This window comes from Carcharodon carcharias, chromosome 10, assembly GCF_017639515.1.
Source record: "Carcharodon carcharias isolate sCarCar2 chromosome 10, sCarCar2.pri, whole genome shotgun sequence".
In the NCBI taxonomy this organism is placed as follows: Eukaryota; Metazoa; Chordata; class Chondrichthyes; order Lamniformes; family Lamnidae; genus Carcharodon; species Carcharodon carcharias.
The window spans coordinates 81,856,377-81,879,394 of NC_054476.1; the positions used below are offsets into that span (position 1 = coordinate 81,856,377).

At 44.6% G+C, this 23,018-nt stretch overlaps 1 protein-coding gene across 1 annotated transcript in view; it reads left to right on the plus strand.

The window, feature by feature from the left end:
* The window catches only part of slc1a2b (solute carrier family 1 member 2b), a 302,826-nt gene that overhangs the window by 250,864 nt on the left and 28,944 nt on the right, over positions 1-23,018 (plus strand). Inside the window, exons 7-8 of the mRNA XM_041197559.1 lie at positions 11,070-11,264; positions 16,356-16,490. Coding sequence (XP_041053493.1) covers positions 11,070-11,264; positions 16,356-16,490 — 330 coding nt within the window. The remainder of the gene's footprint in view (positions 1-11,069; positions 11,265-16,355; positions 16,491-23,018) is intronic.

Here is a 23,018-nt window from a genome sequence, read left to right on the forward strand (position 1 = left end):
TGGTGTGGTTTTGTCCTATTTTGGCTATGAAGCTGAAGCTGTGGTTTGTTGTGTTTGGGTTATTAATTTGGTGTCGTTGGTTTTGAACCTGATGATGTGGTTTGTTGTATTATTGGAAATCAATCTGATAATATGGTTTTATGGGAGATGGTTATGAAGCTGGTGGTGTCGTTTGTTATGTTTTTGATATGAAGCTGATGGTATGGTTTGTTATGTTTTGGCTATGAAGCTGATGGTGTGGTTTGTTATGTTTTGCCTATGAAGTTGATGGTGTGGTTTGTTATGTTTTGCCTATGAAGTTGATTGTGTGGTATTATATTTTATTGTTTTAGAGCTGATGGTTTGGTTTCTTATGTTTTGGTTATGAAGCTGATGGTGTGGTTTGTTGATTTCTGGTTATGCAGCTGTTGGTGTGGTTTGTTATGTTTTGGTTTTGAACCTGATGATGTGTTTTATTTTATTATTGGTAATCAAGCTGATAATATGGTTTTATGGGGGATGGTAATGAAGCTGGTGGTGTCGTTTGTTATGTTCTGGATATGAAGCTGATGATGTGGTTTGTTATGTTTTGGTTATGAAGTTGATGGTGTTGTTTGTTATGTTCTGGATTTGAAGCTGATGGTCTGGTTTATTATGTTCTGGATATGAAGCTGATGTTGTGGTTTGTTACGTTTTGGTTATGAAGCTGATGGTGTGGTTTGTTATGGTTTGTTATAAAGCTGATAGTGTGGTTTGTTATGTTTTGGCTATGAAGTTGATGGTATGATATGCTATGTTTTGGCTATGAAGTTGTTGGTGTGGTTTGTTACGTTTTGGATATGAAACTGATTTTGTGGTTCATTATGGTTTGTTATGAAGCTGATAGTGTGGTTTGTTATGTTTTGGCTATAAAGTTGATGGTGTGGTTTGTTATGTTTTGACTTTGAAGGTGATGGTGTGGTTTGTTATGGTTTTATTTATTAACCTGTTGGTGCGGTTTCTGTTATTTTTGGTTATGAAGCTAATGTTGTGGTTTTTTATGGTTTTACTTATTAACCTGTTGGTGCAGTTTCTGTTGTTTTTGGTTATGATTCTGATCGTGTGGTTTGTTTTGTTTTGGCTATAAAGCTGATGGTGTGGTTTGTTATGCTTCGACTATGATGCTGATGGTGTAGTGCGTTATGTTTTGGCTATGAAGCTCATGGTGTAGTTTGTTATGTTTTGGCTATGACGCTGATGGTGTAGTTTGTTGTATTTTGGCTATGAATCTGATGGTGTGGTTTGTTATTTTTTGGCTTTGAAGCTGATGGTGTGGTTTGTTATGTTTTGGCTATGAAGCTGATGGTGTGATTTGTTGATTTCTGGTTATGCAGCTGTTGGTGTGGTTTGTTCTGTTTCTGTTAATGATTCTGATGGTATAGTTTGATTCGGCTTTTCTTATGAAGCCCTGTGGTTCCTCCCAGCCGTCTTTAGCTGCATGTGTCATTTTCCCAGTTCATTCTCTTTAACCGGGATATCTCCCTGTCCCTTGTCTGGGGCTCTTCTCTGATTATGGTGCCCTGCTCTGGGTCACATGATCGGGGTTTTCACACCGTTTTCTTTTCATGTAGGCTCACTGACCCCTCCTCCTCGTCCTGAAGATCTACACACTTTTGTCTGTGTACGCGCTTCCCGCTCCTGGTCCATGCATGCACGGATACTCACGAGGCCTGTCGGGACTTTGAGTTCCCAACACCTCCTAGGTGATAAGGTAAGTTTGGATCTTGTAATCCCATCCCCTAGGAGAAAGAAAGCTTCACCGTAGTGAAGGTTTCTTTACAATTTCTTTACACGATGTTCTTAACATCATTATTTTCTAACAAATCGCTTATTACATAATGTACAGATAAAGTATTCATTTTCTTCCACTATTGCACATATCACATTTTAGCATTATAAAGGCTTAACCAAATGAAAAGCCAGTACATGTGACAAGTAGGATTAGCATGTTTTAAGCATCCTTGAATTATCATCACTCAGAACCTGCGTTTTAACTTATTGCAACTGTTCTTTAGTTCGGCAAAGAATGCTTCAGTTAAGCACACAATCCAATTGCCCTCTTTTTTGTCAAACAGGCATAATTCCATCTTTAAGCTGCTTTTCCAAACTCAAACGTAGTAAATTCTCATGTTGAGACACGAAGATCAAAATGGCTTCTTTATGCACCAATAACTTGTTTCTCCGCTGATTGAAATCTCTTTTAGCCATTTCATGGGCGTTATTGAGATGCTTTTTATGTACACACAGAAGGGTTTGATATTCCTGCTTGGTTTGATCTTTGAGCATGTCAAGATCTTTCAGTTTCTCCTGATCCCATTCGGAACAGGTCTTAATTAATTTTGTTTGAGCTAGGTCAATCGCTTCCCCATTCTGGACGTTAATTTTCTTCTCCAATACTTTGAGTCTTTCACACAAGTTGTGAAACAGGTCATTCCAATCAGTATGGGGTTTTATAAGGCCTTTTGTTAACTGTCCACTTTGCCTGGATTCCTGATGCTGTATCCGATGTCTCAGCACTCACCAGCCCTTTTGATTTGCTGCCAGGTATTATTCACACTTTGGGATCGCCTAGGGACCTCAGTCTTTCCTGTTGAAAATCTTCACTTGGCAGTTCTGCAGGCCCTTGTGTGGCCTCCGAACCACCCACTATTTAAGCATATACATCAGTATTTTCTCTTAAATCAATTCTTAGCTCAACTGGTTCACAAATAGGCTCCTTGTTTTTACTCACAGGAGCAACTTCGAACTCCAGGTTGTGGGAAAACTATGCTGCCCACTAAATCATTGCCCAATATAAAGTTGACATTTTAAATGGGTAAATCAGAAACAATTCTAACCAAACATGACCCCTTCAGCAGAGCATAATTATATTTACTTCATGGAATGGGAAAGACACACTTTCCATCCATATCCTGCATTAATACATTTATATTCAGTGAACCTTTTGAAGAAAGGTCCAAATCCTTCGCTAACAATAAGCTCTGAGCCGAACCAGTATCTCTTGGGATAACAATCTTTACTGCCTCTTTCTTGGAAAAAAAAGGAGTGACGTTCCCTTCCAATATAAACCGCTTATAATCGTTTTCTGTTCTATCGATTGATTCCTGCTGTGAAAGCATTGGGCAGAATTTTACACCTCGCAGGTGGGTGTGTGCCCAACCCAATCGGGCGTAAGATCGCACGAAATGATGTCGGTGAACGTCCCGAGTCATCCCGCACAGATGCAATCTTCAGGTCGACAGGCATGTGCTGGTGTCAGCGCCTTGCCCGCCAACAATTAAAAGGCAACTTAAGGCCATTAAAAAAGCAATTGTAACAATTTGTCACTGCCCGTGGGATTTCACATTTGTCGCATGGGCTAAACAGGTAGGCGGTCAGCCCGCTTATCCAAGGGCGAGATAAAAACAGTCAGCAGCATCGTCAGTGTGAGTAGTGAGGAGCTTAGGAGATAGTTTGCTGCTGCTTGCTTATTGGAACTTAACAGCTTAATCTCTGCTCAGAGATTCATTGTTAACATTTCTCGGTTTCATTTCAGGACTCATTAGTGTCTCCAAGGCCCTCGGAGAATTTTGATCGTGTGGATCCTTCCAGGTACCAGATGTAACCCTGGCAATGGGGATTGTGCTGGAGGTGTCTCCTCTGAGGAGGGAGAGAGGGGCAGAAGGGAGAGGAGGCCATGTGTCCCAATGCAGTTTCCAGGGGAGCGACCTGTGGATGGAGAGGCGCAGGTATGAGAGGCACAGGGCCAGCAGGTAGTCCAAGGCGGAAGGGCCGCAGAAGACATCACTATCCTGCTGCCAGGGTTTACAGGCAGCTATGTAGCTACCTCAATATGTCCGAAGTGCAATGCTGAAGGAGGCTCCGTCTCTCCAGGTAGACTGTGACCTCCATTTGTCAGATGATTGGGCCTGAGATCACCTCCAACTGTGTGGGTGGACACCCCAAGCTAGTGGCTCTGAAGGTCACAGTGGCCCTCAACTTCTATGCCTCCAGCTCTTTCCAGGGGTCAGTGCAGGATCTTTGTGGAGTCTCCCAATCAGCTACTCACAGTTGCATCAAGCTGGTGACAGAAGCCTTGCTTGTGGGTAATGAAATTTATTTATTTTTGTACGGACGAGGCCAGGCAGGTTTGCAATGATTGCTGGGTTCCCCTGCATCCAGGGTGCAATCGACTGCACACATGTGGCCATCAAGGCGCCAGCGGTTCAGCCGGGTGCCTTTGTCAACAGGAAGGGCTTACACTCCATGAACATGCAGATAGTTTGTGACCACAAGATGCAGATTCTGCAAGTCTGTGCAAGGTACCCTGGCAGCTCCCATGATGCTTACATCCTGAGACACTCCCAGAGGCTCTTCAGTGCTGCAGCCCGACTGGATGGATGGCTGCTGGATGACAAGGGCTATCCATTGAAAAGGTGCCTTATGACACCTGTCCGCCAACAGAGGCAGAGCAACGTTATAATAGGAGTCATGCCTCCACTAGGGCTGTGGTAGAGAGAACCATAGGTCTTCTCAAGATGTGCTTCCAATGCCTGGACCATTCAGGGGGAGCACTACAATACCTCCCAGAGTGAGCGTCATTGATAGTTTTTGTGCTCTCCACAATCTAGCCCTGTCAAGGGGGGTCTCACTGGAGGAAGAGAATCTTGATGCAGCAGCACAGGCCCCAGAAGATGACTCCAGTGGTGAGTCAGAAGAGGAGCACGGTGAAGAGAATGCTGAGGGTGCCTGTGCCCCTCAGTTTAGAGCCACTCACGTCCAGCATTATATACTGGCGTACCCTGCACCAAAAAAATAAAAAGACGAATACTCAGGCCATTACAACAAAAACAAAATTGATCTCTTTTTGACACTCACAATAAATGAACAGAACTATATCTGGTGTTAATGGTCACACCTGTAAACATATTAACAAAACATGGCAGAACAGAAGATCACCCATGAACTGTCCCTCTTGTGCTGATGGTGCCTTTCACTTACGTTTATGATTGCTGTGTCTTGTTGCCCCCCCACCCCCTGCCCCCCCTCGTCCCCCGCCCCCTCGCTGGCACCGGCATTGGAGATAGCCTGCTGACTTTGCTGTCTTTTTGGCCTTGATGATCTTGGCAGTCAACCTCTGGCCAGTGGAACCTGTGCTGGCCCCGCCCAGGAGGGTGTGGCCAGTGCCACATCTGGCATCTCTCCAGTCATCACAGCTTCATCAGATGCCACAGTCACTGGCAGAGGGACAGAGGAGCTGCTGCCGGACATCCAGAATATCCTGAGAAGAGCCCACAGAGATGACAACTGGGCCATGCGCCAACATGAGTTCGTTCTCGACCTCCCTGCTCGCCATTGATGGACGGGCACCTAGCTGGGATACTGGGTACCCAATTCATCTCCCACACTGGAACTGACCACCTGAGGTCATTGCCTGTGTGAGGGCTTGCAGGTCAGAGTGCAATCCCAGGAACCCCTCATTCTGAGAAAGAGTTACCACTCTCTCATTGGAGTGATGAGGGTCAACATAGTGCTAATGCGTCACTTGGACTCCTCCACAACAGAGACCATGGCACACATACTCTCATGGATCTCCGCTAGATCCTCCCACACATTCCACTGGACGTCCAGCACCTGCCGCCTAATGGATGACTCCAGGGGCTCATCATCTGCCTTCAACTCAGTATTGTCCTGGTCTCCAGCAGTCCTCCGGCTGCTGCCCTGGGCACTCTCTGCCTCCGCCTGGACCTCAAGCAAATGTGAAGTGCCCTCACTGCTGTACACCGACATCCTAGCTGCTGATACAATTCCCACCGAGGTGCTGGTGCCTGGTTCAGAGAACGGGTGTGACACAGTTGCATCTGAAGCCTGGTATTCCTCTGCCATTAAGGGTGGCTCTTCGAGTGCGTGCTGGCAAATCTAAGGGAGAACAACAACATGTCATTAGTTTAAGTCCTCACACTGTCACTGTGCATGCCAGGCACCCTGATGAGACAATGGAGATCTGCATCATGGTGCCATAGTTTTTCAATGATCAATGGGGTCTCCAGGTTTGAGGCTCCCATTAATGATGAGACTGCACAAGAATGTTTGCACCATCCGACACTTTCATCTCTGTGCACTGCACTCTTACCTTCCTCAGAGATTCCTGCCTCTTCACGACCGGCTGACCGAGGTGGGTGGTGCCTCTCTGGCTCCAAAGCGTCCTGCTTGTATCTGGTTAGAATTAGGAGGTTTATAGTGCCTCCGCCAGTCCGCTTTCTATGTTGTTATGGCTTCTCTTCTCCTGAAAGGACAGGGGAGCATTGATTAGTCCACTCTCTACCTGCAGTGCTATTGCAGCCTGGCCAACCCCACCTGAGGAACACCTTGCAAGGCACATCCAAGTCATGGCCCTCGACCCATAATTCACTCAGTCCAAGCAGCCAAGGCTCACTCCCTTGGCCAGCTCTGGCATCATTGACAGTTGGCGCTCAGACGGGTTCCACGGGGGAACGGCCAGACCTTAACACTTCAACGCATTGATCCATGCAAATATGGTTCTCACCCTTGCTGAGCTCAGCAGGTCGTTGAACCTTTTGTGGCACTGCACCCATGTACACCTTATGATGTCATGGCTGTTGACCTCGGCTGCCATCTCCTCCCAAGGTTTTTTGATCTGATGCAGTGGCATCCTCCTGCCATCCCTGCATACCAGGGTATCCTGCCTGACACCCACCTCCTCCACGAGAACTAGGAGGCACTCATCCGAGAAATTGGGGGGCTGAGTGCCCACCCAACCTGCCCTCCTGCCTGATGTCTCCAAGCTGCAGAAATGTTCTCCCCTGGCAGCCTTCAGGGAGCTGCCTTGGCCGATTTTAAACCGTCTGCCGGGTCACCATTGGACCCGGCGCCTGACAGGCCACCACCCCCGCCCGGCCCTTCCCAACCATTGGGAAGGCGCATTTCATGCTGGGTGGGCCTTAATTGGTCAGGGTTGCAGTTGGGGCCTGTTTCCCGGCCCTCCTGGACCAGCTGATCACGCGTGCTCGACAACTGAAAACTTCAGGCCATTGGAAGCAATGGGTTTCTCACAGGTTTCATTTTCTAGAGCAGTTTTCTCTTTGGAAATTCCTGCCACTTCCACCAAAGCCACTGTATTAACATCCATTGCCTTTAATGATACCATCTTTTCTGAAGACTCTTAAAGTGCCCTTATTATTGCCACCAATTTACCAAGTCTAGCTTTCAACAATTGGCTTTGAGATGCCCTGTCTTATAGTAATAAAAGCATACTGGTTTCTTTACATCACTTTTATCTTTTTTACTATCATGTTCATTAACTGAAATAGCTTATGCCTTCTCCCTGAAATTGGAGTATTTTCTATTCCTCCATCTTCCAGTGGGTTTACATATGGAAAGCTACTGCTCCCTAGCTGCCTATGTGATATATCATACCCATCTGCCATAACCACTCCTTCCCTTACCTTAGAAACCTTATGGTTTTCCGGGTGTGACCTAATTGCTATTGGAATGCTGTTTCAAAATTCTTCTATAATTATTAGCTCTCTCATATTCTCTAAAGTTTGTTCTAACTTTATTGATCGAAACCACCTGTCACACAATTCTTTCAATATTTATTTGTCAACAACATTTCTTTCTCCCTAGCAAATCCTTCAAATGTTTACTTGGGCTTTTTCTTTAAAATCATTCAACTGATGTGCTTCAGGGGCAAGCTCATGTACATTAAATACCACAGTTTTAATTACCTCATTTTAATTACCGGATTGTTCTTCCGAAAGGCTAGAATACGTATCCAGAGCTTTCCCAGACAAGATGCTTTGTGAAATGAGAGCTCTTTGGCCACTTTAGCTGTGTAGATACCTTTTCAAATGAGACAAAATATCTCTCAACTCTGTCTTCAGTGACTTTAGACACTAGGCAAGTATTTTCTTATATATCAAAGCGAGGAGTGGGACTCAATTCCTTATCCAAACTGCTAGACTCTCAACTGTAACCTAAGGTTTTCTCTGTCCAGTTCATGCTGTCTGATTTCTTTCTTTCTTTGAAAATGTTCTAACAATTGACAAAGAAATTTTGCATTTCCATGGGCGGGATTTTCGGGTCGTCAGGCAGGCGTAGCGGCAGGCCTGGGAGTGGCTGGAAAACGGCCCACCACCCGTGATCGAGCCCCGACCGTGATTTCATGCTGGGTGGCCAGTTAACGGCCAGCCAGCGTGAAAGGCACACTGAGAAGCTTAGCGCTGCCGGGGTGGGGGCAGGAGGAGGGTGAGCGCAAAAGACTGCACATGCGTGGGGGAGCACGCACTGAAAGTTCCCTAAAGGCAGGCAGCTGCCTCAGGGAACTGAAGAATAGTAAAATCAAAAATAAAGATTTTGAAAATCGAAAAATTATGTCCCCACATAGGACTCACTCACATGAACAGAAACATAATAAAAATTATGTCAACACATTTTTTAAAATTAATGTTGGAAACCTCATCCTGCCCGTGGATAAGATTTCCTAAAAAATCCAAAGGCCACCTGTCCGCCAACAGTAACGTTGGATGGGCAGTGAAAAATACAAATTAATTAACTGATTAATAGGCCTTAATAGGCTCCAATAAGCCTCTTAATTGCCAGCAGGTGCACTGTTGACTTGCGTGCACCCACCGACCGAAATAAAGTCTGAATGTGTGATGACGTCCAGACGCTCACCCATGCTTGGGTGTGTTGAGTGCGCACCCACACGCTGAGCAGAAAATCCTGCCCCATTTCTTTTCCAAGTTCAAGTTTCTGCTTTTCTCTATCTCTTTATATCTCAAGCTGCTTCATCTTCAACTGAATTCTAGCTAACTCAATCTGTGTTATACATGTGTCAAGCTTTCTTTTTCCAATCCCAGGTGCTGTGCTGTTACCTCAATTACATCTGATTTCTTAGCCCCTGCTTTTAACTCTAACTTCAACTTTTCTGCTAATGCGATTAACCTAGCCTTGGTTAATTGTTAGAAATCACTCAAGGGTAAATCTCCTCTTTCCAGAAATGTTCTAACAATTGACAAAGAAATTTTGCTTTTCAATAAGAACAGTAAAAGTCACAGCGAAAATCTTTATCAGCCCAAACCTCAACAGGTATCACTGCTCATATTTGTCTATGGATTCAAACTCCCACAAGAGTCCCCAGTTTATGTTATGACCCTGGACCAGCCCCCACGCCCCCCACTCCACCGCACCCCACGACCTGCCAAAGCTTTTGGTATAAACCAGTGAGCGACCAGTAACCTTTTGTTTAAAGTAAACAAAGCTTGAGATCCAAGACTCTTGCCAAGGGAATAAAACCACAGGATTCCATGGTTTTTGAACATACAAAATAAACTTTACTGTACAAGGTCAGAAATATAAAACAATTTACAATATCTATCTTATATACTAACATTCAGGGTTAATATGAGGTAAATGTGAATTAACACACAAACTGTGATCTAACACCAAACTACACATTAAGTAGCAAATAGTCTTTACCTTCAAAGCTCTAGCCTTTGAATTCCCTTCAAAAGTTGCTCCCAGTTGGACTGCCTCAGTGACTGTTCACATCCCAGGGTTTCAATCTCAATCTCCCAAGGTTCAATTCCCCTGGCTTCCCAAGTCTGCACTCCAGCATCAATTCACAAGCACAGCTTCAGCTATTTGGCCATGCCAAGCAGAATACTACTGCTTCAAAGGAGTACCTTTAGCCCAACGACCCATGGCACAGAATCACCAACTTTCTGCTGCCTCCTCAAATCTCCAGGGCCTCTCCTGAGTCCTCATTTTTAAGGACTGCTAACTGCAGCACTTCTATGAATTGAAACCTCTTTCCTCATTCCTCTTCTGGGTGGTTCCTACCCCAGCCTCCCCATGGCTCCTTTCTCTTTAACTGGGACCTCTCCCTATTGCCTCTCTCTGTGCCCTATCTGGGAATCTTCTCCGATTATGGTGCCTTGCTCCTGGGTCACATGACTGATGTTTTAGTACAGTTTTCTTTTTACCCAGGCGCACTGGGCTAGTGCCCTTTGCCCGAAGAACTACAAACACTGGGCTGCACGTGCTCAGTCTGCTCCTGCTCCAGGTGTGCATGGAAACTCCTGAAGCTGTTTGGGCCTTGGAGTTTCCAACCCCTGATCGAAGATGAGGTAAGTTTGGATCTCGTAACAGTTAAGAAGCTGATGGTGTGGTTTGTGGTATGGATGGTTATGAAGGTGAGGGTGTGGTTTGTGGTGTGGATGGTTATGAAGGTGAGGGTGTGGTTTGTGGTGTGGATGGTTATGAAGGTGAGGGTGTGGTTTGTGGTAGGGATGGTTATGAAGGAGGGAGTGTGGTTTGTGTTATGGATGGTGAGGAAGCTGATGGCATGGTTTGTGGTGTGGATGGTTATGAAGCTGAGGGTGCGGTTTGTGGTAGGGATGGTTATGAAGGTGAGGGTGTGGTTTGTGGTAGGGATGGTTATGAAGGTGAGGGTGTGGTTTGTGGCGTGGATGGTGAGGAAGCTGAGGATGTGGTTTGTGATATGGATGGTTATGAAGGTGAGGGTATGGGTATGTTGTATGGATGGTTATGAAGATGAGGGTGTGGGTATGTTTATGGATAGTTATGAAGGTGAGGGTGTGGATTGTGGTATGGATGGTTATGAATGTGAGGGTGTGGATTGTGGTATGGATGGTTATGAATGTGAGGGTGTGGATTGTGGTATGGATGGTTATGAATGTGAGGGTGTGGATTGTGGTATGGATGGTTATGAATGTGAGGGTGTGGATTGTGGTATGGATGGTTATGAATGTGAGGGTGTGGATTGTGGTATGGATGGTTATGAATGTGAGGGTGTGGTTTGTGGTATGGAAGATTATGAAGGTGAGGGTATGGTTTGTAGTATGGATGGTTATGAAGCTGAGGGTATGGTTTGTGGTAGGGATGGTTATGAAGCTGAGGGAGTGGTTTGTGGTAGGGATGGTTATGAAGGTGAGGGTGCGGTTTGTGATAGGGATGGTGAAGAAGCTGAGGGTGCAGTTTGTGGTAGGCATGGTGAGGGAGCTGATGGTGTCCTTTGATTTTTGCAGTGCTGGGACGCTGCCAGTCACATTCCGCTGCCTGGAGGAAAATCTGGGAATTGACAAGCGAGTGACCCGATTTGTTCTTCCTGTTGGAGCGACCATCAACATGGATGGAACAGCTCTCTACGAGGCTGTGGCTGCCATATTTATTGCACAGATGAACAATGTTCAGTTGGATGCTGGACAGATAGTCACAGTGAGGTGTGCTCTAAAGCATTACATTTTGTCCTCGTCAGACAGCAAAACACCATCTCAGCCAATTAAATTCATCCCTCCATTAACTGGTTTAGCTTGTGGGTCAGTTAACCAGAACCATGTTGTTTGTTCACACTGAAGTCCAGAGAGTGCAGTCACCAGTAAATCTACTTCTGTTTCAACCTGTGGCTACTGAAAGAAAATAATTCAAACTACCTTTTGGACATCAGGACAATCTCTATAAACTCAGGGAAGGGCTCAAGCATCACGGTTTAGGCCAAGGGTTCTCAACCACCTCCTCAGGACCCAAGTCTGAAAAGGAGGTTAAAAACAGATTCAATAATAATTTTCAAAAGGGGATTGAACAAATAATTGAAGGGGTATATTTACAGAACCATGAGAAAAAGGGCAGGGTAATGGGATTAATTGAATAACTCTTTCAAAGAACCACTGCCACAATGAGCCAAATGGCCTCCTTTGTTCTTCATTATTCTATGTCGCAGCTTCTCGAGCCTATTCCCATTCAATTAGATTATGACTGATCTATACCTCAACTACATTTTAGCTCTCTTTGCTCTGTATCCACTGGTGCCCCTACCCGACAAAAGACTATCATACATAGTCTTGAAAATTTCAATTAACTCATCATCCATGGTCTTTTATATGGAAAATGTTTGCTAGTTTCACTCTGAACTGGCCTCATAGATTGTCTGATCATTGTCACATTTCTGCTTGTAGGATCTTGCTGTGTGAAAATTGGTTCCTACATTATAACAGTGACTAAACTTAAAAAAAAGTGTTTATTTGGCTGAATGTACTTTGCAACTCCCTGATATCATAGAAGACACTATATAAATGAAAGTCATCTTTCTAATGGACTAGCTCTGATTTGAAAAAGGTCATACCCTGTGTTGAATTCCAGGAACATTAAGATAAATTGGAGAAGCTGAGGCGGTTCTCCTTAGGGAAGAGAAGATTAAGAGGAGGTTTGATAGAGGTGTTCAAAATCATTAAGGATCTAGACAGAGCAGATTGGGAGAAACTTTCCTATTGAAAGAAGTGTTGAGAACTGGAGGATACTGATTTAAAGTGAATGGCAAGAAAGCCAGTGCTGACATGAGGAAAAGTTTTTATACACAGTGAGTGGTCAGGATCTGGAACTGAGAGTGTGGTGGAGGCAGATTCAATCCAGCCCTTTAAAAGAAAATTGGATAAGTATCTGAAGGTGAACAAATTGTAGGGGTACAGGGAAAAGGCAGGGAAAGGGGACTAGGTGAATTGTTCTTCCAGAGAACCAGCATAAATATGACAGCCAAACGGCCTCCTTCTGTGTTGTAACCAATATATCATTCTAAACAAAGCTGTCTCAGTGGTGTGGATAGCATTGAAACCAAACTGAAAGATTCAAAGTAGGAGCAATAGGAGAGGTAGGAAAGAGGCTGGGCGGTGACAATGCATCAATGATGGCATTTATACTGTTCAACCTTCGTAGTCCTATATCATCTATCAAATATTGGGCCATGACCTCCGAGCTCCCTTGCATTGGATTTAGAGGGTACTGCAAAGATGCACTGGCGAATCCCTTTTGGAACTTCACAGGTAAGGATTTGCCCGACAATTGCTCAGAAGTGCAAACTTCCTCTGCGCAATTGCCCTGTGCTGGGAACCATTCAAAAATGCAATTTAAGTTAAGTTCCAGCTGTGTTGCACAATTAGTTACTTAGAGAAAGTAAGAAGAATTAAAATCTCTTCTAGCTTCTGGGTAACTATTGTAAAGTCCCAGACCGACCCCACCCCCAACTGGACTCCCCGCACGTCCCGGCCCCCTAGGGGACTCCTCTAACCCCCAGTCTTCCTTGGGATTTCCCCCTCACAACACCCCGACCTGACCGCCCCCTCAATGCAGGCCCGACCCCGACACTACCCCACCCGACCCCTGACCCGACCTGACCTGACCCGACGACCGACTCCCCCCCACCCAAGGTCCGACAACCCACCCATTCCCACCCTCTGCAAGGTCCGAACTGCCACACCTCCCCACCTCCACTCCACCAAGATCCGACTCCACCACACCCCACCAAGGTCCGACCCTTAGTTCCTCTGCCATCTTCTTCAATCTTTAATCTTTGTCAACTGTCGCAAGGCACTCATAGACAGGTCATCCCTTTCCAGAAACATTTGAGCATTGAACATAACCATGCTAACTTTTCAAACAATACATCAAAAGTAACTGTGAAATCTTGTTTTTTTAAACTCTGGCAAATGCCGGTATGCCCACTTCCCAGCCTCTGGATTTGTATCCTGCAAGAGCCCCCAATTTCTTACGTTCCCTGTGGAGACTAATAACTTTTATAAAGTGATATAAATTTTCCAGAGACTGAATCAAAGGATCAGACAAGAAGATTTCACATTTTGAGAGCTTTACTGTAACAAACAATTGATTAAACATTACTTAACAGGCAACTAAAACAGTAAACTACAGAAAAGATATTCCCTAATAACTTCTTAACACAATTGAAAACCCCACACCATGTTTATACATTATACCAACTCTCCGTAGACATGCAGTTGTGAGTTTGAAGTCCAAAACTCCTCCTGGCTTGAACAGGGTCCATTGTCCCTGCCTCACCAGGGTGTATCTTCCAGTGTCCTTTTAAGCAAAGTCCCTTTTGCTCAACATTTTGAACATAATTGAATGGACTTCCTGTTGCAGCGTACTCTCTGGTGATTTTGTGGTCTTTAACTCTTTACCATCCTTGTCTCTTTGAACAGGGGTTCCATCCTCACCAGCCCTCCGCTCAGTGGTTACATCAAAAACAGTCCTTTTTTTCTGTCCAGCATAGCGGCACCTGTTTTGAGTCTTCTTCCTAAAACACTTGGTCTGACTGACCCTGAGAGTCTGTGATAAAAACAAAAAACTGCGGATGCTGGAAATCCAAAACAAAAACAGAATTACCTGGAAAAACTCAGCAGGTCTGGCAGCATTGGCGGAGAAGAACAAAGTTGACGTTTCAAGTCCTCATGACCCTTCAACAGAACTAAGTAAAAATAGGAGAGGGGTGAAATATAAGCTGGTTTAAGGTGGTGGGGGGTTGGGAGAGAGAAGTCGGGAGGGTGGTGGTTGTAGGGACAAGCATGCAGTGATAGGAGCAGATAATCAAATGATGTCACAGACAAAAGAACAAAGAGGTGTTGAAGGTGGTGATATTATCTAAAAGAATGTGCTAATTAAGAATGGATGGCAGGACAAGCAAGGTACAGCTCTAGTGGGGGGTGGGGTGAAATAAGACTAAAATGGCATAAAAGGTATAGATTTAAAAATAATGGAAATAGATGGGAAAAGAAAAATCTATATAAATTATTGGAAAAAACAAAAGGGAGGGGGAAGAAATGGAAAGGGGGTGGGGATGGAGAAGGGAGTTCAAGATCTAAAGTTGTTGAATTCAATATTCAGTCCGGAAGGCTGCAAAGTAGCTAGTTGGAAGATGAGGTGCTGTTCCTCCAGTGAAACTCAACGCAAACTGTAGATCCTGTATGAGGTCTCATCTGTCCCTTTATTTTACCTTGAATCAAAGCAGACAGTTTAAAACATAACCATCTTGTAAATTCTTGCATTCATAAAAATTACACTTGAGCCTTGTCCCGTCGCTCTTCATCTAATCCTATCAAAATTATCTTGCTCTTTCATGTGTTTATGTGGTTTCCCTTTATATGCAGTCATGGGGAGAATTTTTGACTTGGCGAGCGGAAAATGACATGGGGTGATGTCGGGCGTGCGTCCCGACGTCACCGCATGTCGTTCAGATTTTCAGTTCACTCGGCTGACATGCCCGCCAAACTGTCAAATGCCTGTTAAGGCCAAAAATGAACTAATTAAGGCTGTTTAGAAAATTGCCCATCCAACCTTAAGGTTGGTGGGCAGGCAAAAAACCCAGGCGGCTTTTGCATTTTTCATGGAACCTCATTCATGGGCGGGGTGAGGTTTCATGAAGGGTTTATAAATTAAATATAGCTTTTCATTAAAGTTCATTGACATGTCCCAGTTCATGTGACATTGGCACATGAGGGGACATGTCTTAAATTTTTTTTTTCTTTATTAAAACTTTTAAAACTTAAAACTTATCTCCTTGAGGCACCTCTGTGTAAGAGGTGCCTCTGTGAAAGAGTGCAGGCCCTGACTCAGGGAACCACCTCCGCCCCCCCCACCCCCCCCCCCCCCCCCCCCCCCCCGGCACAGGGAGTGCTCAGCACTTCTGGGCGTATGTCCCGCTGGGCGGCCCTTAATTGGCCCACCCATATAAAATGGCGATGTGGTCCCAATCGTGAACGTGCCCGCCTATTCCCACACAACTCCCTCCCCCCCTCCCCCAACTGGGGGAAAACTCTCTCCAAAACTGAGATAAACATGACCTGTGGGGAAAGAGCAGTCCACGATGTTGGAGCCATGGAGAGGGAGTTGACAGGAGAGGAGGAGATTCAGAGAAATGGATCTCGTGCAAGACATGAGTCTGAAGAGGATTAGTGAGGTGAAGGGAGAGAACAATGTTGTAGGACTGGAGTAACAGAATACTGGGCGGTTTAGGGTGAAGGCGAGATGTTGAGAACGAGACAGTGGGTGAATAATCTCAAATTTGATGATGAGAAAATCCAGGAACTCCTCATGATGAAGTTGGTAGAGGAAGGAGAGGATTTGGAGGAGGTACCTACAGTAATAAAATGGTTTAGCTGGTTAGGAATGGTAACCTTAAATTAGGTGGTCAGGGCAGATCTGGCTGTGGACTGCTAGATCAATTTTACACCAAGTGCATTCTAGCCTTTGGCCTTCACAATTCAGGATGTAGAAATGAGAATTGTGCCCTGGAGCATAGGCAACAAGTTCATCCCTGGAAAGGCCATGCCAAAGAAAACAAGCCAGTAGTTTAGGCCAGAACTTTCCAGGTGACAAAATGGTCAACGTGAGGACAGGATAGCTGAAACTGAGGAGCTAACGTGGAAAATGATATAAACAAAATGATCAAAATGACAGAAATCTCTGGTCCCACATTGGCCCATGTTCCATGGTCTCCAATAAAGACACTCTCTATGCTTGCTTCACAGTTTGACAGCAACCCTGGCCAGCGTTGGAGCTGCAAGTATACCGAGTGCAGGCCTGGTCACCATGCTGCTGATTCTCACCGCTGTTGGCCTTCCCACACAAGACATCAGTCTCCTTGTTGCTGTTGATTGGCTCCTGTAAGTAAAATTGCTTCTCTTGAACATGTCAATCAGATCCTTTGGGTAAGTTTCTGTTTCTCCTAACTTTAGCTCCAAAACTTGAAGTCCTTTTCTTGTTCCCTTTACTCTGGGCCAAGTTGCTTTTAAGGCCAATACCAGAGGTCCCAGAAGAGTGCATCCTGTCACTTATGGACTGGATGTTGCTGCTGTGGATATATGGCCCCCATTAGCTTGGAGCGTTATCTTGTGTGGTATAATAAGATAGCTGAACTAGTGGTACAGAGAGCCTGCTGTAACCTTTATGCTTGTTAATGATAACAAGCCAGCAATACAGTCCCAAACAATGCTGCTTGGGCTATAACTTCTCAAACCTGTGTACCTGCATGGAAATGAGCTGACCATACCCAACAACCCTCACTCAGTTTATTAGAATATCTTGACAGTGTTCGAAGTATGTTACTGAAAAGTGGGGTTGGGATTATCCGACGCCAAATGTTCTTAAAAAACTGCTGGCGACCTGAAAATCAGCGCTTTAACTGGAATGCATATGCCTCAAAGTCAGAGGACCCGAAGCAAACTGTTCCACCCAATGGCAGCGTCAATTGTCCAGAGGGAGTGGTGGCAGCAAGGGGGACGGAATCAACCTGCCTTCAGTTCCCAGCTCAATATCGGGACAACGAACATCAACATTCCGTCTGTTACCAGCTCAATATGGGGACGAGGAACATTGACATTCCCTCAGTTCCCACTACAGTGTTCAGACAAGGAACATCATCATCCCCTTGGTTCCCAGCTCAGTGTTTTGACAAGGAACATCAACCATCCCTCAGCTCGCATTTTAGTATTCGGACAAGAAACGTCAACATTCCCTCCGTTCCCAGCTCAATATTGGGACAAGGAACATCAAAGTTCTCTCAGATCCCATCTCACAATTTGGACAAGGAACATGAACATTCCCTCAGTTCCCAGCTCAGTATACCGACAAGGAACTTCAACATTCCCTCAGTTCCCAGCTCAATATCGGGACAACGAACATCAACATTTCCTCTGTTCCCATCTCACAATTTGGACAAGGAACATGAACATTCCCTCAGTTCCCAGCTCTGTATTCGGACAAGGAACATCAACCATTCCTCAGCTCGCATTTTAGTATTCGGACAAGAAACGTCAACATTCCCTCCGTTCCCAGCTCAATATTGGGACAACGAACATCAACATTCCCTCTGTTCGCAGTTCTGTATTCGTATAAGGAACATCAACATTCCCTCAGTTCTCAACTCAATATAGGGAGCAGGAACGTCAACATTCTCTCAGTTCCCAGCTCAATATGGTGACAAGGAGCATTAATATTCCCTCAGTTCCCAGCACAGTGTTTGGACAAGGAACATCATCATCCCTGTGGTTCCCAGCTCAGTGTTTTGACAAGGAACATCAACAATCCCGCAGCTCACATTTTAGTATTTGTACAAGAAACGTCAACATTCCCTCCGTTCCCAGCTCAATATTGGGGCAAGGTACATCAGCATTCTCTCAGTTCCCATCTCACAATTTAAACAAGGTACATGAACATTCCCTCAGTTCCCAGCTCTGTATTCCGACAAGGAACATCAACGTTCTCTCAGTTCCCATCTCACAATTTGGACAAAGAACATGAACATCCCCTCAGTTCCCAGCTCTGTATAGGGTCAAGTAACATCAACATTCCCATAGTTCCCAGCGCAATATAGGCACAAGGAACACTAACATTCCCTCCATTCCCAACTCTGTATTCAGACAAGGAATATCAACATTCCCTCAGTTCTCAACTCTGAATTCAGACAAGGAACATCCACATTCCCTCAGTTCACAGTTCAGTATTCAAACAAGGAACATCAACAATCCCTTAGTTCCAAGCTCAATATCGGGACAACGAACATCAATATTCCCTCAGTTCCCAGCTCAATATAGGAACAAGGAACATTAACGTTCCTCTGTTCCCAGTTCAGTATTCGGATAAGAAACGTTAACATTCCCTCAGTTCTCAGCTCAATATTGGGACAAGGAACATCAACATTCCCTCAGTTCCCATTTCACAATTCGGAAAAGGTACTTCAATGTTCCCTTAGTTCCCAGCGCAATATAGGCACAAGGAACACCAACATTCCCTCAGTTTCCAGCTCTGAATTCGGACAAGTAACATCCACATTCCCTCACTTCCCAGTTCAGTATTCAAACAAGGAAAGTCAACAATCCCTCGGTTCCCAGCTCAATATTGGGACAACGAACATCAACATTCCCTCAGTTTCCAGCTCAGTACAGGGACAAGGAACATCAGCATTCCCTCTGTTCCCAGTTCAATATTCTGAGAAGGAACATTAACATTCGCTCAGTTCCAGCTCTATATTCAAACAAGGTACATCAACATTCCTCCAGTTCCCAACTCAGTATTTGGACAATGAACATTTGCATTCCCTCAGTTCCCATCTCACAATTCAGATAAGGTACATCACCATTCCCGTGGTTCCTAGCGCAATATAGGAACAAGGCACATCCACATTCCTTCAGTTCCTAGTTCAGTATTCAGACAAGGAACATCAACTTTCCCACAGTTCCCAGCTCAGTATTCGGACAAGTACCATCAATATTACCTCAGTTCCCATCTCAGTATTCAGACAAGGAACATCAACATTCCCTCAGTTCCCAGCTCCCTATCTGGACAAGGAATATCAATATTCCTTCAGATCCCAGCTTAGTATTCGGACAAGAAATATCAAAATTCCCTCAGTTCCCAGCTCAGTATTTGTGCATGGAACATCAACATTCCCTTAGTTCCCAGCTCCATACAGGGACAATGAACATCAACATTCCTTCCGTACCCAGCTCAGAATTCGGACACGGAACATCAACATTCCCTCAGTTTCCAACTCAATATAGGGAGAAGGAACAACAACATTTCCTTAGCTCCCAGCAGAATATAGGGACAAAGAATGTCAACATTCCATCAGTTCTCAGCTCAGTATAGGCACCAGGATCATCAACATTCCCTCACTTCCCAGATGGGTATTTGGACAAGGAACATCAACATTCATTTAGTTCCCAACTCTGTAGTCATACAAGGAACATCAACATTCACTCAGTTCGCAGCTCAGCATTCGGACAAGGAACATCAACAATCCCTCGGTTCCCAGCTCAGTATTCAGACAAGGAACAACAACATTCCCTCAATTCCCAGCTCAGTATTCGGACAAAAATGTCAACATTCCCTCAATTCCAAACTCATTTTTGGAAACAGAACATTAACATTCCCTTAGTTCCCACCTCAGTATTCAGACATGGAACAACAACATTCCTTTACTTCCCAGATGGGTATTGGACAAGGAACATCAACATTACCTCAGTAGCCAGCTCAATATAGGGAGAAGGAACATCAGCATTCCCTCAATTCCCAACTCAGTATTTGGACCAGATGATCAATAGTCCCACGATTCAAAACTCAGTATTCGAAAAAAAAACATTAACATTCCCTCAGTTCCCAGAGCAGTATTCGGACAAGGAACATCAACATTTCCTCATTTCCCAGATGGGTATTGGACAAAGAACATTAACATTCCCTCAGTACCCAGCTCAATATAGGGAGAAGGAACATTGAGGGAATGTCAACATTCCCTCAATTCCAAACTCAGTTTTCGGAAACAGAACATTAACATTCCCTTAGTTCCCACCTCAGTATTCAGACAAGGAACATCATCATTCCCTCACTCCCAGAGGGGTATTTGGAAAAGGAACATCAACAGACCCTCAGTTCCCAACTCTGTAGTCGGACAAGGAACATCAGCATTCCCTCACTTCCCAGATGGGTATTTGGACAAGGAACATCAACATTCCCTCAGTTTGCAGCACAATATAGGGAGAAGGAACATCAGCATTCCCTCAATTCCCAGCTCAGTATTCAGACAAGGAACATCAACATTCCCTCAATTCTAAACTCAGTACTTGGATACAGAACATTAACATTCCTTAGTTCCCAGCTCAGTATTTGGATAAGGAAGGTGAACTTTCCTTCAGTTTCCAGCTCAGTATTCGGACAAGGAACATCGATATTCCCTCACTTCCCAGAAGGGTATTTGGGCAAGGAACATCAACATTCCCTCACTACCCAGATAGGTATTTAGACACGGAACATCAACATTCCCTCAATTCCCAGCACAATATCGGGAGAAGGAACATCAACAAGCCCACAGTTCATAGCCCAATTTTCAAACAAGGAACATCAACTTTGTATTCGGACAAGGAATATCAACATTCTCCCATTTCCCAGCTCTGAATTCGGACAAGGAACATCCACATTCCCTCAGTTCCGAGTTCAGTATTCAAACAATGAACATCAATCCCTTAGATCGCAGCTCAATATCGGGACAACGAACATCAACATTCCCTCAGTTTCCAGCTCAATATAGGATCCAGGAACATCAACATTCCCTCAGTTCCCAGCTCAGTATTCAGACAACGAACATCAACATTCCCTCAGTTCCCAGCTCAATATAGGGAGAAGGAACATCAGCATTCCCTCAGTTTCCAACTCAGTATTCGGACAAGGAACGTCAACATTCCCTCAATTCCAAACTCAGATTTCAGAAACAGAACATTAACATTCCCTTAGTTCCCACCTCAGTATTCAGTCAAGGAACAACCACATTCCCTCACTACCCAGATAGGTATTTAGACACGGAACATCAACATTCCCTCAATTCCCAGCACAATATAGGGAGAAGGAACATCAACAAGCCCACAGTTCATAGCCCAATTTTCAAACAAGGAACATCAACGTTCACTCAGTTCCTAGCTCAATATAGGGACAAGGGCCATTAACATTCCCTCAGTTCCCAGCTCAATATTGGGACAAGGAACATCAACATTCTCTCAGTTCCCATCTCACAAATTGGACAAGGAACATGAACATCCCCTCAGTTCCCAGCTCTGTATAGGGTCAAGTATCATCAAGATTCCCTTAGTTCCCAGCACAATATAGGCACAAGGAACACCCACATTCCCTCCATTCCCAACTTTGTATTCGGACAAGGAATATCAACATTCTCCCATTTCCCAGCTCTGAATTCGGACAAGGAACATCCACATTCCCTCAGTTCCGAGTTCAGTATTCAAACAATGAACATCAATCCCTTAGATCGCAGCTCAATATCGGGACAACGAACATCAACATTCCCTCAGTTTCCAGCTCAATATAGGATCCAGGAACATCAACATTCCCTCAGTTCCTAGCTGAGTATTCAGAAAACAAACATCAACATTCCCTCAGTTCCCAGCTCAATATAGGGAGAAGGAACATCAGTATTCCCTCAGTTTCCAACTCAGTATTCGGACAAGGAAAGTCAACATTCCCTCAATTCCAAACTCAGATTTCAGAAACAGAACATTAACATTCCCTTAGTTCCCACCTCAGTATTTAGTCAAGGAACAACCACATTCCCTCACTTCCCAGATGGGTATTTGGACAAGGAACATCAACATTACCTCAGTTCCGTGCTCAATATAGGGAGAAGGAACATCAACATTCCCTCAGCTCCCAGCACAATGTAGTGAGAAGGAACATCAGCATTCCTTCAATTCCCAGCTGAGTATTTGGACAAGGATGATCAATATTCCCTCAAATCAAAATTCAGTATTCGAAAAAAACATTATCATTCCCTTAGTTCCCAGAGCAGTATTTGGACAAGGAACATCAACATTCCCTCATTTTCCAGATGGGTATTTGGCCAAAGAACATTAACATTCCCTCAGTACCCAGCTCAATATAGGGAGAAGGAACATCAACATTCCCTCAGCTCCCAGAACAATATAGGGATAAAGAAAGTCAATATTCCATCAGTTCCCAGCTCAATATAGGCTCCAGGATCATCAACATTTCCTCCATTCCCAGCTCAGTATTTGGACAAGGAAATTGAACTTTCCTTTAGTTTCCAGCTCAGTATTCAGAAAAGGAACATCAATATTCCCACACGAATTAGCTCAGGATTTGGACAAGGAACATCAATATTCACACTCTACCCAACTAAGTATTCGGACAAGGAACATCAACATTCCCTCAGTTCCCAGCTCAATATAGCGACAAGGTACATCAACATTCCCTCAGTTCCCAGCCCAATATAGGAACAAGGATCATCAACATTCCCTCCGTTCCCAGCTCAGTATTCGGACAAGGAACATCAACATTCCCTTACTTCCCAGATGGATATTTGGACATGGAACATCACCATCCCCACAATTCCCAGCCCAATATTCAAACAAGGTACATCAACATTCCCTCAATTCCTAACTCAGTATTTGAACAAGGGACATCACCATTCCCCCAGTTACCAGCTCAGTATTCGGACAATGGACTGCCAGATTCCCTCAGTTCCTATCACAATATTCGGCCAAGGAACATCATCATTCCCTTAGTTCCCAGCTCATTATTCAGACAAGGAACATTTACATTACCTCTGTTCCAAGCTCAGTATCCGGACAAGGAACATCAACATTCCTTCTGTTCCCAGCTCTGTATTCGGA